The 16,744-nt window shown below is 39.3% G+C and overlaps 1 protein-coding gene across 1 annotated transcript in view; it reads left to right on the forward strand.

The window, feature by feature from the left end:
- The window catches only part of LOC122646039 (tubulin-folding cofactor D), a 108,999-nt gene that overhangs the window by 22,962 nt on the left and 69,293 nt on the right, over positions 1-16,744 (forward strand). The window contains exon 5 of the mRNA XM_043839493.1: positions 11,073-11,264. Within this exon, the coding sequence (XP_043695428.1) occupies positions 11,073-11,264 (192 nt within the window). The remainder of the gene's footprint in view (positions 1-11,072; positions 11,265-16,744) is intronic.

Here is a 16,744-nt window from a genome sequence, read left to right on the forward strand (position 1 = left end):
GATTTGACTCTTCAACAATGTGAAAGAAATTCGATCTCCAATAGTAAGATACTCAGTCTCAAGAACAGGGCAGCAGTAGTCCTCATAAAGGCAGTAGTAACATGTCAACCAGTCATGCTACAGAAGCCAATCAATAGAACCAGCAAGGTATGTAGTAAAGCTCAATAGAACCAGCAAGTATAAGATAATAACTCAGCAGATCCAATAGTAAGTGATGCAGCCAGTCACATAGGAACTGGAAAAAATAGGTTGATAGTGGGTGAAATCCAGCCATAAGAGTGAAACCTGATTTTTTTTCAAAATAACTCCATGAATGATGCTGAAACATGGGTCAAATACTCCTCTGATATGTATAAGACTCTCCTCAAAAAATTAGCTTGATAGGACAGCCCAAACCCTAAAATCGATTTTAGTTAGGGTTTTGGAAAACCCTGAAATTGAGATCGATATAGGGAAAGGGGGGGCTGTAATTGCTAATGTAGACTTGCAATGGAGGCTGATTAGTACTGCTTGAATGGGACCTCCAATGCGAACAACCAATCTCTAGTTGGAATGAGACTTGATCTTCAAGAGGGAGAGACACCAAAAAATTGCAAAAAATTAGGGCAGCAACTATTGCAGTAAATAGACCTTCTTCAAGCCATGAATTGATGAAGTAGAGTGTCTCTTTTAATGTTAGAACCACCTCCAAAGCACTACAGCAGCAGCAAACATCCCTATCCCAAAAATCGATTTGTATCAGGGTTTTGGAAAACCTTGAGAAGTAGAGATCGATTGGGGTAGGGGTCTTCAAAAAAGCTTGGAAAGGTGCAATATTGAGGTCGATTGGTCCTTGTAATAGAAGTAATCAGTCCTCCAAAAATCAGCAAAAGCTAAAACCTGTAACCTTAAAATCGATTGGAGTCAGGGTTTTGTCAGGGTTTTTAGCAGGTAACCAAATTAGAAGGTTAAGGAAGCTTTGTTGTAAACACTAATCCAGCCAGCAGAAAGGGTCCAAACTCAGGTCGAGTAGGGCTTGTATAGGGAGTAACCCTTGCAAGAAATCCCAACCTGATCTGATGGTGTGATTGTGAAAACCAGGGGTTGATCCAAAATTAGAAGGTGGAGAACCAAAAATAGAAGGTTATTGGTTTGGCCAGATCTAGCCATTGGAAAGGAGTGAAAGTGGGGTTGATGGATGCTGGTTAAGGTTGCAGATGAAGCTCCAACAATGAAAAATTAGCCTTCAATAGTGGTAGAGATTTGATCTTCAAAAAAATCTGGAAAACTCCAATATCACAGAGATGGTTCCAGCAACCATTGATCTGAAAAAAAGGTAATGAAAATAGGTAGGATGGAGGGGGAAGGGCAGCAACTAAATCATTGGTTTAGGTTTACCTCATTAGTGCTGCCCTCTTACAAGGATGAGAGACAAAAAACAGAAGGAGAAGCCGAGAAAGGGAGAAAGGAGGGAGAAGTCGATTGAAGAAGAAAAGGGTTTTTTTTTCCTTTCCTTCTAACCTAGATCAGAATTGGCTCTGATACCATGTTAGCAGAACCGTGAGTTAGAAAGAGAGAATTATAGAATAGAATGTGTTAGATTCATTGATACAAAGGGACTGAAATAGACATAATTACCCCTAACTAGTTGACTCTATAAGAGCAGCAACTTAATCCTAATATCATAAGAATAAATCTACCCCAAAAGGACCAGAATACCCCCACGGTCTGGATTACATATTCCAACAAGTCTTCACCGAACATGAAGAATTAGAAGTAGCCTGTGTACCAGAAGTAGGAGCTTTACCATAACCAGCCCCACCACCACGACCACCACTACCTAATGCAAAAGTTGACCTCGAACCAGTGAGAAACCAGTGAGAGATCGATTGCAGCCAGGATCAACACGACAAGGATCTATTAATGGTGTGCAACAGCAGCAAACCTTAAAGATGATTGGGAATTGAATTTGGTCTTCAAAGGGTATCTTCACAGTAGGTTATTGCAGTCACAGAAACAGCACAGCAGTATATATTGAACAGGGAAGGGAGAAGAAGAGAAGATAGAAGAAGATGGGGGTAGGGGGATGGGCTATCTCACCCCTGGGTCTCTCACACACAGCTATCCCAGCTGTTGAACAGGGGTTTTACCCCCATAATTGAGTGCAAGAATGCGTCAAAACTTCATTCATTAATTCTGTCTCAATCAATTACAATAGCTGCCTTTATATGGACTGAGGCTAGGCAACAAAAATAGAAAGTATAACTTAGCAACTTGTTGGAAAATAGAAACTAATGAAAATAGTAACTAATGAAAATTCAATCTGAATGAAATTAGAAACAACTAAAGGCTTTATAACTCAGCCTTCTAAACATGCAAAGATAACCAAATTAGAAACTACCTAATATAAATCGAAAATCGAAACTAAACTATGGCAGCATTAGGATAGAATCTTCCAGCGCTTGATAGGCCCACAAGTTCGTCTAAAAATCAATCCCAAACAAGACAAATATTGGTTGTTTTTTTTTTTTTAATCTTCATATTTTGATCTACATCACTACCACCATTACCTGTCCCACTATTGGGCCCACTATTAGGTGTAAAAGATGCCAAAGCTGAATTGTCAACAAGGGTGGAATCACGATAATTTTCACAAGATACTCGTAGAACTCATGAAAAAGTGTCTGAAGGCGTGGCTACCTTATCACCATCGAGAATCTGTGAACGAACCGAATCAAAATCCTTCCCAAGACCACCCAAAAAATCCCAAGACTGCAAGCTGCTCTCGCTGATTTTGCATCTGTTGCACATCAGAAGTGATAGGAAGTTGAGAATTCAGCTCCTCGTACATCCTCATGAAGTCAGCAAAATACTGGGTCAAAGGACGACCCTTTCGATCAGCCCTATAAAACTCATGAGACAACTCTTAGATACGAGAAAGGTTGTTCTGTCTTGAATACAGAACATTCAAGTATTCCCATAGCTCCTTAACAGTATCAATATAGGTCACCAAGTCAATAATCTGATTCTCCATGGAATTCAGCATCTGGCCCAAAATACATGCATCAACTGTGTCCCATGACGCATCATTAGTAGGCTTAGTCTTTGTGTGATCCTGTTGATCACGACCAATCAATACCAACCTAACAATTTTCTTCCATTTTTGAAAGCTGGAAATCCCTTAAAGTTTCTTCTCTGTGATTCTATGAGAGGATAAGGATATAACCTCAGTCACTACACTCTTTGCTTCAGCCATTGATGCAAAGAAATCAGCAAGCAATCAAGCACAAGAACCAAAGAACCTTGCAAAAAATTGATCTCAAAGAACCTTGCTCCAGAAAAATTGATCCAAAACCCTGACAAGTAGGATCGATCGGTTTGAAGTTTATCAAAAAAAAAAGAAAAAAAAGGTAGGATCTATCCACAAAGAGACTGATCCAACACACTGATCATTCTCAAAAAGTAGCCCTTCAACAAAGATCAATTGATCTCTCCAAACCCTGACAAAATCGATCCACAAAAACCTTGGCAAAAAATCGATTTCTTCAAAACCCTGACAAAATCGATTTCTTTAAAACCCTGACAAATTGATTCTTCAAAAGACTTGAACTTCTGATTTCAATCTTCACTCCATAGATCAGCAACCACCATTGATGCGACCTAGTTCTTAAGGCTGGTGATGAACTAGTCTCTAAGAGTAACCAAACAGCAGCATAGGTTGCTGCGCCCCTTCAAAAGAAATCGAGAGAAACCTCAAAGCAGAATTTGTGATGATTGTAATAGTCCCTAAGGTTCAATCTCTGATACCATGTAAATAATAAGATGAAGGAGAAAAGAGAGAAGAAGAGAAGAGAAAGGAGATGACTGTAACCTTGGGAGTTACAACCTTTTGTTGGGACTCCCACTTCATTCAATTTATATATTAAGACATAACCCTATAAAAGGCATAAAAGGAAATACATCATAAATTATAAAATTAGTGTTCACGTGAACAGTACCCATGAATACTGTTCACTACACTTTCATGTGAACAGTGCTGTGAACCCCTTAATCGATAACTTCTAACAGTTGCTAATGTTGCAAAGTTCATAGATAAAACTCCAATTTGAGACAAGCGGGAAACAGAGGTTATCTCCAATTTCATCTTCTTCATCTTCCTCTTCCCTCTTTTCCTTCTGGTCTCAGGGACCAAGCACCTCGATATTCAAGCCAATTTGCTTCGACAACTATGGTAGTTAGATCCAAATATATGCTGATTGGCAAACACTTATCTAGGAGACTTGACTGATTTGTTTGCTTGTGTTCTGCTTATTGGCTTATTTTTGGGTTTCTTTTTCTGTGTCTTCTTTGATCCTTTTTTAACATATTTCATTATCTTAAAGAAAATTTTTTCTATCAATAAAGAAAAAATGAAAAAAATAGATAGTACTCTCAACACTTTCTTTCAGCTTCTCATGAACACCAAGGGATAGGGGTAACATGACTGTTAAACCTGGTCTCTTCCTCTCATTTGACCTTCGATTCCCTAGTGGCCTTACCACTTCTCTTGAGAGGGCTACATTGTTGAATTGTCACGTGCAGAGGCACCCATTGGAGTGCAAAAGAAAAGCAAATCCAGGTCATGTTACTCCTGTACTCTTAGTTGTTTATGGGCCTTATGGCTCATCTCCTTTCTTCTGTCCTTTTCTGGCATACCAGTGTGAGGTGTTACTACTTAGTAGCAAGCCAGAGGTCTGAGTTGTTCCTCAATTCTGATTGATGCATGGCTGTGAGGTTTGTTTGTGGTCCTTGTTTGTAGGGGCTTCTTTGATCTCTAATTTTCATTCCTGTCTCTCATTTGAAACAACAATAGGAGGTAACTGAAGTTGGTGATTAGTTGGATCTTTTTGTGGGGATTGATGAGCATTGGCGTTGGATTGTATGGGCCAGAATACTGTGGGGGTGTTCTGGACTTTTTCCCTTTCATTATTTATGTTTTATGTTCTATGCTGTTATGTACTGCCTATGTCAGCTATGTTAGGGGCAGTTTTGTCCTCGTAATCTCTACTTCATTATTATAAATAATGGCTTGGGGTCAGTCTTGATCATTCAAGCATTATTCCTAAATCTGTTTTGTTAACATGGCATCAGAGCCAAAATCTCTCTGATACCCTCCCATCGTTTTTTCCTTCCCTTCTCCTTCTCTCGATTTTTTTTCTCCCCTTTCTCTTTGGTTCCCATCCCTCTCCAAGGGCAGCACTGAAGAGGTGATCATATGATCTAGTTGCTGCCCTCCTCCCCACCTCTTTTTCCTTTTTTTCCATGTCATAAATTCTGCTCGATAGCTGCTGGTCCTCTCTCTGCGTTTTTGGAGTTTTCCAGAATTTTTTGAAGATCAGGCCAATACCACTGTTGAAGGCTGATTTTCCTCTGTTGGAGCTTCATCTGCAAACTTGACCAGCTTCTATCCAGCCTCTACCAGTTCTTTGAAGACCCCTACTCCCAATCGATCTCCTTTTTCAAGGTTTTCCAAAACCCTAACATCTATCGATTTTTGGGATTAGGGCTGCTTGTTGCTGCTATATTTTTTGGAGGAGTTTCTACCACCAAGGGCATCATCTACCAGTTCCTGGCCAGCCTACATCCAGCTCTAATGAAGTTTTTTTTGGATCCAACTCTCCACATCGATCTCAACTTTCAGGGTTTTTTTTCAAAACCCTAACAACATTGATCTTTGGGATAGGGTTCTCCATTGCTGCTGATATTTTTGGAGGTGTTTTCCCCATCCAGGAGGACCACTCGACCTTGCTTTCAGCCCTTAGCTTGGAGTATTTGTTGGGTTTATCTTCCCAACAGCCCCTCTCTGCGATTTAGGTTTCTCTGCTGCAACTATGGGTGACTCTGTTACTTCCACTGCTACTTCTGATTATGATGGCCTTGGCAAATCAGAATACCATAGTTTTCCTCCTAATCCCATCAAACTGGATGGCGCAAACTACCTACTGTGGTCTCGGTCTGCCTCCTTTGCCATTGCTGGCCGTGGCCTTACTGGCCAAATTGATGGCACTAGTACTATGCCGATTGCACCTGGTCCTCCTCAAACTCGATGGCTTGCCAACAATGGGGTTCTCATGTCATACTTGATTGGTTCTATGGCTTCTGACCTTGCACATGGGTTTCTTCTCCTTGATACAACTTCTTAGATTTGGTCAGCTTGCAAGGAAAGATATGGGCAGCTTGGCAATGACGCTCAGGTTTATGAACTCAGAAAGAAGGTCCTTTATACTACTTAGGGAGACTTGTCGGTCTCTAAATACTATGCTACTCTCGCAGCCTCTGGCAACAGTTGGACCACTTTTTTGATTACCACCCTACTACAGTTGCTGACATTGCTGCCTATAAAAAACATGTGGACAAGATCAGGGTCTATGACTTCTTAGCCGGGTTGAATGCTGAGTATGACCAGATTCTTGTTCAAGTGTTGGGCCATTCACCTTTTCCCTGACTTGAACAGTCCTATGCCTTGCTCTCCGCTGAAGAAAACCAACAGCCTGCTATGATACACCCTCCTATTATTGACAAATCAGCCCTACAGAGTACAGACTGCTACCCTAGCTCCAACTGCACCTGTTGGAAATCTCTCTCTTAGTAGTTCTACTACAGGCACTGTTATTTGTAAGCATTGTTACAAACCTTACCACACCAAGGACAAATGTTGGAAACTTTATGGGAAACCAGCTGACTTCGAAGCTAAACAGGCTGCCAAGAAGAAACCAAAAAACAAAGCAAACTACTCTGAAATTGTTACTACAGCCCCAACTACAAACATTGGTTTGTCCCAGGATGATCTACAAGCATTCCTACTTGTGCTAAGGACTTCCGCTGCTGCTGCCTCTACTACATCCGTTGCTACTGCCAATTCCTCTGCTTCTTCAGGTTCAAACTTTGCCCGGTCAGGTATTCTATTTGGTAGTCATTGTGCTTCTGTAGCTTCCCATCCTTGGATCATAGATTCTGGAGCTGCAGATCACATGACTGGTTCCTCTAGCCTATTCCATAGATATTCTCCCGCTTCTGGGAAAGACAAGGTTAAAGTGGCTGATGGTTCCCTTTCTTCCATATCTGGAAAAGGAATCATCAACTGCACTTCCTTCCTGCCTTTGTCTTCTGTTTTGCATATTCCTAATTTTACTACTAATCTTCTTTCCATTAGTAGTATTACTCGTGATGTTAATTGCAAAGTAACTTTTTTTCCTTCCCATTATGTTTTTCAGGATCTGACATCTGGGAAGACGATTGGATTGGGTAAAGTGCAAGGTAGATTGTACCTTCTTGATGATGGCCGTCTCTCTCCACCACCATTACCTTCTCCATTACACCAGAACTCCTTGGTCTCTTTTGAACTTTACCAATGACACTCTAGATTAGGTCACCCCCCATTAGGAATTCTAGCACATTTATTTCTTGCTTTAGTCACCAAATGTAGTAAGGATGACTTTTTTTTTGAGGCTTGTGTTCTGGCCAAACAGACACGTTCTACTTATTCTTTATCAAATAAAAGGAGTTCTTCTTGTTTTCATTTGGTACATTCTGATGTTTGGGTGCCTAATCGTAAATCCTCTCTTTTTGGTCGTCGTTGGTTTGTTTCCTTTATTGATTGTCATTCTCGACACACATGGGTTTGTCTTATACATACAAGAAATCAAATTTTTCATGTTTTCAGCACTTTCATAAAATGATCCAAACTCAGTTCCAGGGTACTCACAAAATTTTGAGAAGCAACAATGGAACCGAGTACAAGGCATCCCAATTTCAAAAATATTTTGCTGATAATGGAATTCTTCACCAGACTAGTTGATACCCCGGCCCAAAATGGTGTGGCTGAAAGGAAGAACCGGCACTTATTGGAAGTGGCTAGAGCATTGATGTTTGCTCGACATGTTCATCCCAATATTGGGGTGATGCTGTCCTAACTGCGGATTATCTTATTAATTGATTACCTTCCCGGGTAATTGATTCTCGTAGTCCTGCTGATATTTTACTTGGGAATTCTTCCTTTGTGATTCCACTCAAAGTGTTTGGTTGTGTCTGTTATGCTAGAGATACAAGACCTCATGGCAAACTTGAACCCCATGGGTTATGCTGTATTTTTTTGGGTTATTCCGCAACCCAAAAAGGCTATAAGTGTTATCATCCTCCTCCCCGTTGTACACTTGTACTATGGTCAGTATGGATGTTATTTTTCATGAAACCCTTTCATATTATTCTTCACCACCTCTTCAGGGGGAGAGTTCTAGTGAAGATGTAGTTCCTTCTCTTAAGGTTCCCCTTCTTTTACCTACTATGCCTGCTGTCCAGCCCCCTATGGCTACTGTCCAGCCTCCTACGGCTGCTGTCCAGCCTTCTATGGCTACTACTCAGCCTTTTATGGCTGTTGCCCAGCCCCCAATGACTACTGCCCCTTCACCAGAAGGGAATCCTTTACAGGGGGAGACCATGGAAACAAATGATGGTGATGTTCCTATTTAGGGGGAGTTGACTCCAGTACAGAAAACCATTAGTAAATTTCAAAAGAGAATTGACGACTCCAACGTTATCACCTATAAAAATAGATGTTCCAGCAAAGGGCAGCTTCAATCCACTGAGAGCACCAATACCTATCTAGTTGCCGACTCAGGATCCAGACTCTTATTCTTCCGGTATGCCTTCTTCCTCCGACGTACCTATTTCTTATTGCAATGGTACTAGGACTTGCACTCTGCATCCCATATCTCGTTTCATTTCTTATAGTTCTCTTTCTCCTTCTTTTCGTTTATTTATATCTTCTCTTTCTTCTGTTTCCATTCCTAAAAATTGGCAAAAAGCATCTACAGATGCAAAGTGGAAGGCAGCAATGTTGGAAGAAATGAGAGCATTAAGAAAAAAATAATACGTGGGATCTTGTGGCTCTTCCTCCAGGGAAAAAACCAGTGGGATGTAAATGGGTGTTTGTGGTCAAACAGAAGGCAGATGGAACAGTGGATCGATACAAGGCACATTTGATTGCAAAGGGCTTTACTCAGACCTATGGAGTTGACTACCAGGAGACCTTCGCACCAGTATCAAAACTCAATACTGTAAGAGTATTGTTATCTTGTGCGTGAATCTTGGATGGGATCTTCAGCAGTTGGATGTGGAGAATGCCTTCCTCCATAGAGAACTAGAGGAAGTGGTATATATAGATATTCCACCAGGCTTCTCTGATGGTACTACCACAGGCAAGGTTTGTAAATTGAAGAGGGCTCTCTATGGGTTGAAGCAGTCACTTAGAGCTTGGTTCGGTAGATTTCACATGGCTATGTTTTTGTGGGATACAAACAAAGCAATGCTGATCATACTTTGTTCATCAAACGAGTTGGTGATAAGGTAACTATCCTCATAGTCTATGTTGATGATATTACAGTGACCAGCAATGATGGTAATGAGATCAACAAATTGAAGCTCTTCCTTGGTCGTGAGTTTGAAATAAAGGATCTGGGAACTCTAAAATATTTTCTAAGGATAGAGGTTGCTCGATCTTCAAAGGGCATCTTTCTTTCTCAAAGAAAATATATCTTAGATCTATTGTCTGAGATTGGAATGTTAGGGTGTCATCCTTCAGATACTCCCGTTGAAGCTACTTCTAGACTTAGGAAGAAAGAAGGTGAACCTGTTGCAAAGGTCGTTATTAGCGATTAGTAGGCAAGTTGATCTACCTCTCCCATACACGACCAGACATAGCCATTGCCGTGAGTTTGGTAAGCCAGTTTATGCATGATCTTTATTCCTCTCACATGGATGCAGTTCTTCGCATCTTGCGATACTTGAAGTTTGCTCTAGGAAAAGAGATACTTTTATCTCCTAGTGGTCATCTAAGAGTTAAAGCTTATACTGATGCTGATTAGGCTTGCTCTACTGATAGAAAATCCATTTCTGGCTATTGTTCATTGGTGGGTGGCAACCTTGTCACATGGCATAGCAAGAAGCAGAATGTTGTGGCAAGGTCTAGTGCTGAAGCTGAATTCCGTGCCATGGCACAAGGAATCTGTGAACTTTTGTGGCTTAGAGGATTGTTGCAGGATATTGGTGTTGCTGCCACCTTCCGATGATGCTACATTGCGATAATAAAGCATCCATTAGCATCCTTCATAATCTTGTCTAGCATGATCGTACTAAGCATGTGGAGGTCGACCGACATTTCATCAAGGAGAAGCTCGAAGCCGGACTCATCTGTGTTCCATTTGTGAATTCTGCTGATCAGTTAGCCGATGTGTTCAAGAAAAGGAATTAAGTGGCAAAGTGTTTCACCCTATTTTAGTCAAGTTGAGCATGCATGACATATATGCACCAATTTGAGGGGGAGTGTTGGATTGTATTGGCTAGAATACCGTGGGGGTATTCTGGACTTTTTCCCTTTCATTATTTATGTTTTATGTTCTATTATGTTATGTACTGCCTATGTCGGCTATGTTAGGGGCAGTTTTGTCCTTGTAATCTCTACTTCATTATTATAAATAAAGGCTTGGGGTTAGTCTTGATCATTCAAGCATTATTCCTAAATCTCTTTTGTTAACAATATGTTTCACATTTAAGAGGTTAGGTATTCTATATATCACGACTATCAACTACTCAAGGACTTCACAAATTTTCTTTTGGAGTTGCTTCAGCTATCATTAATATTTGTCTGTAACTGTTGGAAGTTTTTCTACTGCTGATTAAAACTTAAAATATAAATTATGTTGATTCTTTCTCTGCTTGATTTCCTAATTCTATCTTAATTATATTATGCTATGGGTGTCTAGACTTTGTCTCTATTTATCATTGATGATCATATGTATGGGCAGTCTATGCTAATTATATTGAGAAATGTTTTTTCAGGCTTCCCCTTTGTGTATCTTCAATGGTCTGTTGTTTGTATTAGTTTGCCTGGGGCTTCTTTTTTCATCTTTTTCTTTGAGTTAGAAAGTATGCATATAATGAATTCAGCTAGATGTTGGTATAGAGATGTTCAGACTTCAGAGTTGAGAATACTAAACCAGTATAGCTTCTGATGGCATTCTCTTGTTGAGTTGTTGAACCATTTACTTTTCATGCAGGGGAAAAGCAGTTCATTGGGAGAGAATATTTCAGAAATTGTTACTGACAAACATGATCGATGCAGCCATGATCCGAATGTGAACTCCTGGAATTCAGAACAAAATGCAAGGTGCACACAAGAAGACAATATGGATGTTCCAGAAATTGTAGAGGAGATTATTGAGCTGCTATTGTCAGGATTGAGAGATTCAGTATGTAGAACAGATTCAACTCCATAGTTTCTGTGTTTGTACAATCAGATAAAATTAAAAATGTGGTTGAAACTTTGGATTCTTCCAATATTTAGGGACTGTGAGATACTTGCTTATGTACTAGAGTGAATAATTAACTGGTAGTAGGTAACACTTGTAGTTTAACTTCCTGGGCTTCTAAGATTGTTCTGGGTCTTTGGAGATTAGTGAAAATCTTACACTGTGAATTTGACTTGTCTGTACTTGGTCCATTCAAATACATTGCAAGTTCGTGACCCATGGGTAATGGAAGGCGTTATTCATGGATCTTTTGTACTTGGGACATGTGTGAATATTTTTTGCCTTCACTTTGTTTTAATCATGGATCTTGTTCTGGATTTTTGGAGATTAGTGAACATCTTAAACTGATATTTTTTTCCTTCAGTTTGTTGTGTGATTACTGTGACAAAATAAACAAGATAAAACTGCAAGAGAAATCAAGAAGAAGAAGAGAGAGAAGCGAATCGATGGAAGAAGAAGAGATGGAGGAGAAGACTATTGGATGAGAGAAAAAGAGTGTGTAAACTTTCCCACCGGTAGCCACTTTATTTATAATCACTTATGTACTGCTTAGTCTATGTATATCTTCTCACAACTTAAAATAGTAACATATAAAGACAAAATGCCCCTATGGTAGACAATAACTAATAAACAACCACACTTAATAAGCACTAATAGCCAGCAATTTTACCCCAGTAGTCTTAACACTCCTCTTCAAGTTGGAGCATCTCTCTCTCTATATATATATCCAGCTTGAAAAACCAGAACATAAATAACCAGCAGGACCAGATTGAAATAAATATATCAGAGATAGAGGAGAAAGCAGAATCTTGTGGTTGCAGTTCCAGATTGATCATAAACAGATCAGCCACTATCATCAGCACCAGAGAGAAATCTTGTTAAGAAGAAATCCAGATAACATTATAAGTGGAAGAAAATATCAGCCGCATGCCAGGAAATTACAGACAGTAACAACAGTAAAAGCCCATAAAATTGCAGAAGTCGAAGATGAATCAATCATTGCTGTTGGCCACAAATCTGAAATCTCGAAGATCTTCAGACAAACAATCGGGATTAATCTTCAACAGGAAGATCTCGAGGCAGGAAAAATTCTTTAGTGAGAAGAAATCCACAATAACAATCTTGGATAAGAAGACAAGCAACTATCTCCAACAAGGAGATGAGCAATAATCTTCATGAGAAAGACACAAATAATCTTCACTAGTAAGAGAAAAAATCTTCATGAAGAAGGCACAAATAATCTCCAACGGGAGACACAGAAGAAGACAGGCAAAATAAATAATCTTCACAAGATGGCAGGTAGATAATGCAATAGGGAGAAATCTCCATTCCATCATAACAATATTCCATTGAATAAATAATCTTCACAAGAAGACAGCCAAATAATGCAATAGGGAGAAAACTCTATTCCATCATAACAATATTCCATTGAATAAATAATCTTCAGTTCTTCACAAGAAGACAGGCAAATAATGCAATAGGGAGAAATCTCCATTCCATCATAACAGTACTCCATTTCCCCCTCACGTGTAGCACTACACGTCGACGAATAATGCAGGGGAGTACTCAAAGGGAATTTGTTTAGTCCCAATATCACCAACATAAATCTGTTAGGTCAGAACAGAATGTAACCAGGAGCAGGAACAGCAATATGGTTTTTGAGTGATGGGAGTTAGATAAATCTGAGCAAATAAAATAAAACCAATAAAATCAACTGCAACATTCATATCTAGAAAGTCAATGGACTAGCAACGAAAGGAAGAGAAATTTTCTTGCTCAGAAATAGAATAAGAAGCAATTTTTATTCTGTTGAAAATCAATTTTACGGCATATGACCTCCCCCTCTCTGCCCTGCGGTAATGATTCCTCTGGCATTATGACCTTCACCACAACGATCATCAAGAACGACCAATATCGATGAACAACAATTCTCTCCAATCCGCAAAGAGAATAGGGTGTTGAGGCTGCTAAAACGGTTAAAGACATACGCTGGTTAACACACACACACACACACTATATATATATATATATACTGTGTGTGTGTGTGTCACAGTAAACTGATAATAAGAAAAATTAAAGATCGATTGCAGCCAGGATCAAAATAAGGAAGAACAAATTGAATTACTGAAACTTTTATTGCTTTTTATTTTATTTTTTTTTTTCTGTTTGCATATGAAACAAGAACATAAAAAGGATAAGAAGAAGAAGAAAAGGGTATAGGATCAGCTCTCTCAGCCTATCATCTTCTCACCCAAGGCCTCTCACCCACGGTCTCTCACCCACGGTCTTTCACCATTGCTGCGTCTCACAGCTTCAACCGTAACTCTTTTCTCTTCAGTCTCTGTTGCTGCGTCTCACAGCTTCAACCGTAACTCTTTTCTCTTCAGTCTCTGTCCTTCTCTGCTCAGCCTTATACTCTTATTTATAATAACCCAATTACAAAGCAACCTAGTCCCAATCTAATTAAGAAACTAAAGAGTCGTAAAAAAGGATAAGGAACACATCAATCACACAACACTCTGGATGCACCTGTCCACTTCATCCATCCTATTTTAATTCTATGTTAAACATCATCCTCTGTATCACCTTCTTTTTTTATGACTTAGCCCAGATACCTAAAATAATCACTTCGCGGAATCTCCTTCTCATCAATTTTCACTACCTCATTATCCGTCCTAGTATAACCAAAGTTACGCGCCATATACTCCATCTTCATTCTACTTGTCTTAATACCTTTTGATTCCAACGTTGATCTCCATAACTCCACCAAAACAATATCATCAGCAAAATGCATACACCAAGGAACCTCATCTTTAATGTCTCTGATTAAATCATCCATGATAAGCACAAAAAAATAAGTGGTTAAAGCTGATCCTTGATGTAGCCTGATTGTAATTGGGAATTCACAACGTTGACCCCCCACAGTTCTTATACATGTCACCATACCATCATACATATCTTTAATTATGTCCACAGATTTACTTGGAACACTTCTCTTCTCTAGTACTTGTCAGATTAACTCTCTAGGGACTTCGTCATAAGTTTTTTCTATGTCAATAAAGAACATATGGAGATCCTTCTTGCAATTTCTAAATCTTTCCACGACTCTCCTAAGTAAGTAAATAGCTTTTGTCGTGGATCTTCCTGGCATAAAACCAAATTGGTTTTCCGTAATAGTAGTTTCTTGTCCTAGATGGGTTTCAATAACCCTCTTCCATACTTTCATAGATGACTCGTTAGTTTTATGCCTCTATAGTTATTGCAATTTGCAACTCTGTATATCACCTCTATTTTTGTAAATTGGAACCATAGTGCTTCTTCATTCATCTGGCATTTTGCTTGTGTTCATAATCTTATTAAACAGCTTGCTTAGCCAAGATAAACCACAAATTCCTAAGCTCTTCCACACTTCTATTGGTACCTCAACTAGGCCTTGTGCCTTGCCTATTTTCATCCTCCTTAAATCTTCTTTTACTTCAAACACCCTAATTTTTCGTATATATCTACGCCATGTGGTGTCTTGATGGGTAATGCAATCTTCTGAAATACTATTACTCGAACTGTCTTCATTTAGTAGTCTTTCCATATCTTCTCAATGTCCTCATCCCTTATTAGTACTTTACCATCTTTACTTTTAATACATCTAACATGGTCGAGATCTCTATTGTTCCTTTCCCCTTCCTTTGTACTCAAATTGTTATAAAGATCTTCATGTTTTTTCTCCCTTGTTTTTCCCACGATCTTCTTAGCTTCATTTCTAGTAAATTTATCTTTGTAGATTCTCTACATCCTTAGTCCTTTGCCATATCATAAAACTAGCTTTCTTGGTCTTAATGGCTGATTGAATCTTATCATTACACCACTGAGTCTCTATAGAGGAATGACGTTTTCCTTTCGATTTGCCTAGGACATCTTTAGCAATCTTCTTAATACAAGTACTCACCTCATTCCACATCATGTTAGTGTCTCCTTCAAAGTCCCACTTTCCTTGTTTGACCACTTCATCAGTAAATGATTTCAAAGTATCTCCTTTTTGGCTGCACCACCTTATCCTAGAGAAAATAAGCATCCATGGGTTTTTTTTTGCCTTAAAGGTCTGGTTTGGGTGCCAAATAAAGTTGAGACAGTGTTTAAGCATTTGTGTTTGGGTCATGGTTTGGATTCCTACTTGAGTTGCATTAGTTGAGTCAGTCTTTAAGCATCTGTTACATTTTTCTTAATGCAAGTTTGGAATTTTGGATGCTGGGTGTTGCTTTGGGTTTCTCTGTATATTCTGCAGCCTACCATTTCAAATAAAATGTTGAGTGGCCCCATTAATGCATTTTCTCATGTAGCATTTTCAAAGAATTTGGAAAATTGGGTTGCTTTCATCAAGAATGTGGGGATTTGTTTATCAATTAATGCTGTCGAGGTGGTGATTTGAGATTGGGAAGCTTCTTGTGGTGAAGTTCAGCAGGGAGGTTTGCTGATTTAGAACTGGATATAGGTATTATTGAGGATTTGGTGTTAGCCAAATGGAGTGCCACTTCCTCTTTTTGAAAGGTTATTCTGGTAAGATTCTGTTGTCTAAACTCTAAAGGTCTTCAGTTGCAACTGCCAATTATTCTATGTCGAAAAAGAAGGGGATTTTGGAGGTTGCTGGGGATTGAAGACCTTTTACCTTCCATTATTGAGAGAACTCTGAGCACTTATTACAGTGGTCGGGATAGAGGTTGCTACTTTGTCGGGTTGCCTCTTATCATCTGCAGGAGGGTGTGGTTTTGCTAAGAAGCCTTTGGCTTTATGTTAGCGGGGTGGAATATGTTTTCTCTTCTTGGGTTAGTGCTTCAGAAAATAAAACATGAAATAAGGAAAAAGTTTGGGCTAATAATGCTTTTTTTTTGGGGGGGGGGGGGGGGTTGTTAGATCATTGTGTTAATTTTTCCAAAAGGGCAGAGATAGGGGGCAGATTGGGGCAAAAGAGATCTATCCAGTTGGTTGTTTCTGGGTTGTGGGGGAGGTTAGACCTTTGAAAAAATTGGAGAGGAGTAAGATAATAAACAAAACTTCTGGTTGTTACGTTGATCTATATCTATGTTGGCCTCTTTTCTTCTCTACTAATTTTTTTGGGGGAGGTGGGGGGTGTGTCATATGGTGTGTTGGTTTCTTAGATTTTGCTAGGAGCTACTGTGTCTCTGGGAGTTTTTGGATGTCGATACCTTCACATTCTTTGCTTTGTTTCCTCTCCTTTCTTACTAATCTTCTTTTCTGTTGTATATCTAGAAATAAAAAGGGGTTACTCTCAATTCTCAAATTGATACTGTGAAGGCTAGAAATCGTAGTGTGAAACTTGGGGTCTTTGGTTCCTTTTTTTTCTCTTGTTTTTGTTTTTTATATTATTCTGCTAGCATTCTCTCATAAGAAGCTAATCATAAGACCAC

The sequence above is a fragment of the Telopea speciosissima genome, chromosome 11 (assembly GCF_018873765.1).
Source record: "Telopea speciosissima isolate NSW1024214 ecotype Mountain lineage chromosome 11, Tspe_v1, whole genome shotgun sequence".
Lineage (NCBI taxonomy): Eukaryota > Viridiplantae > Streptophyta > Magnoliopsida > Proteales > Proteaceae > Telopea > Telopea speciosissima.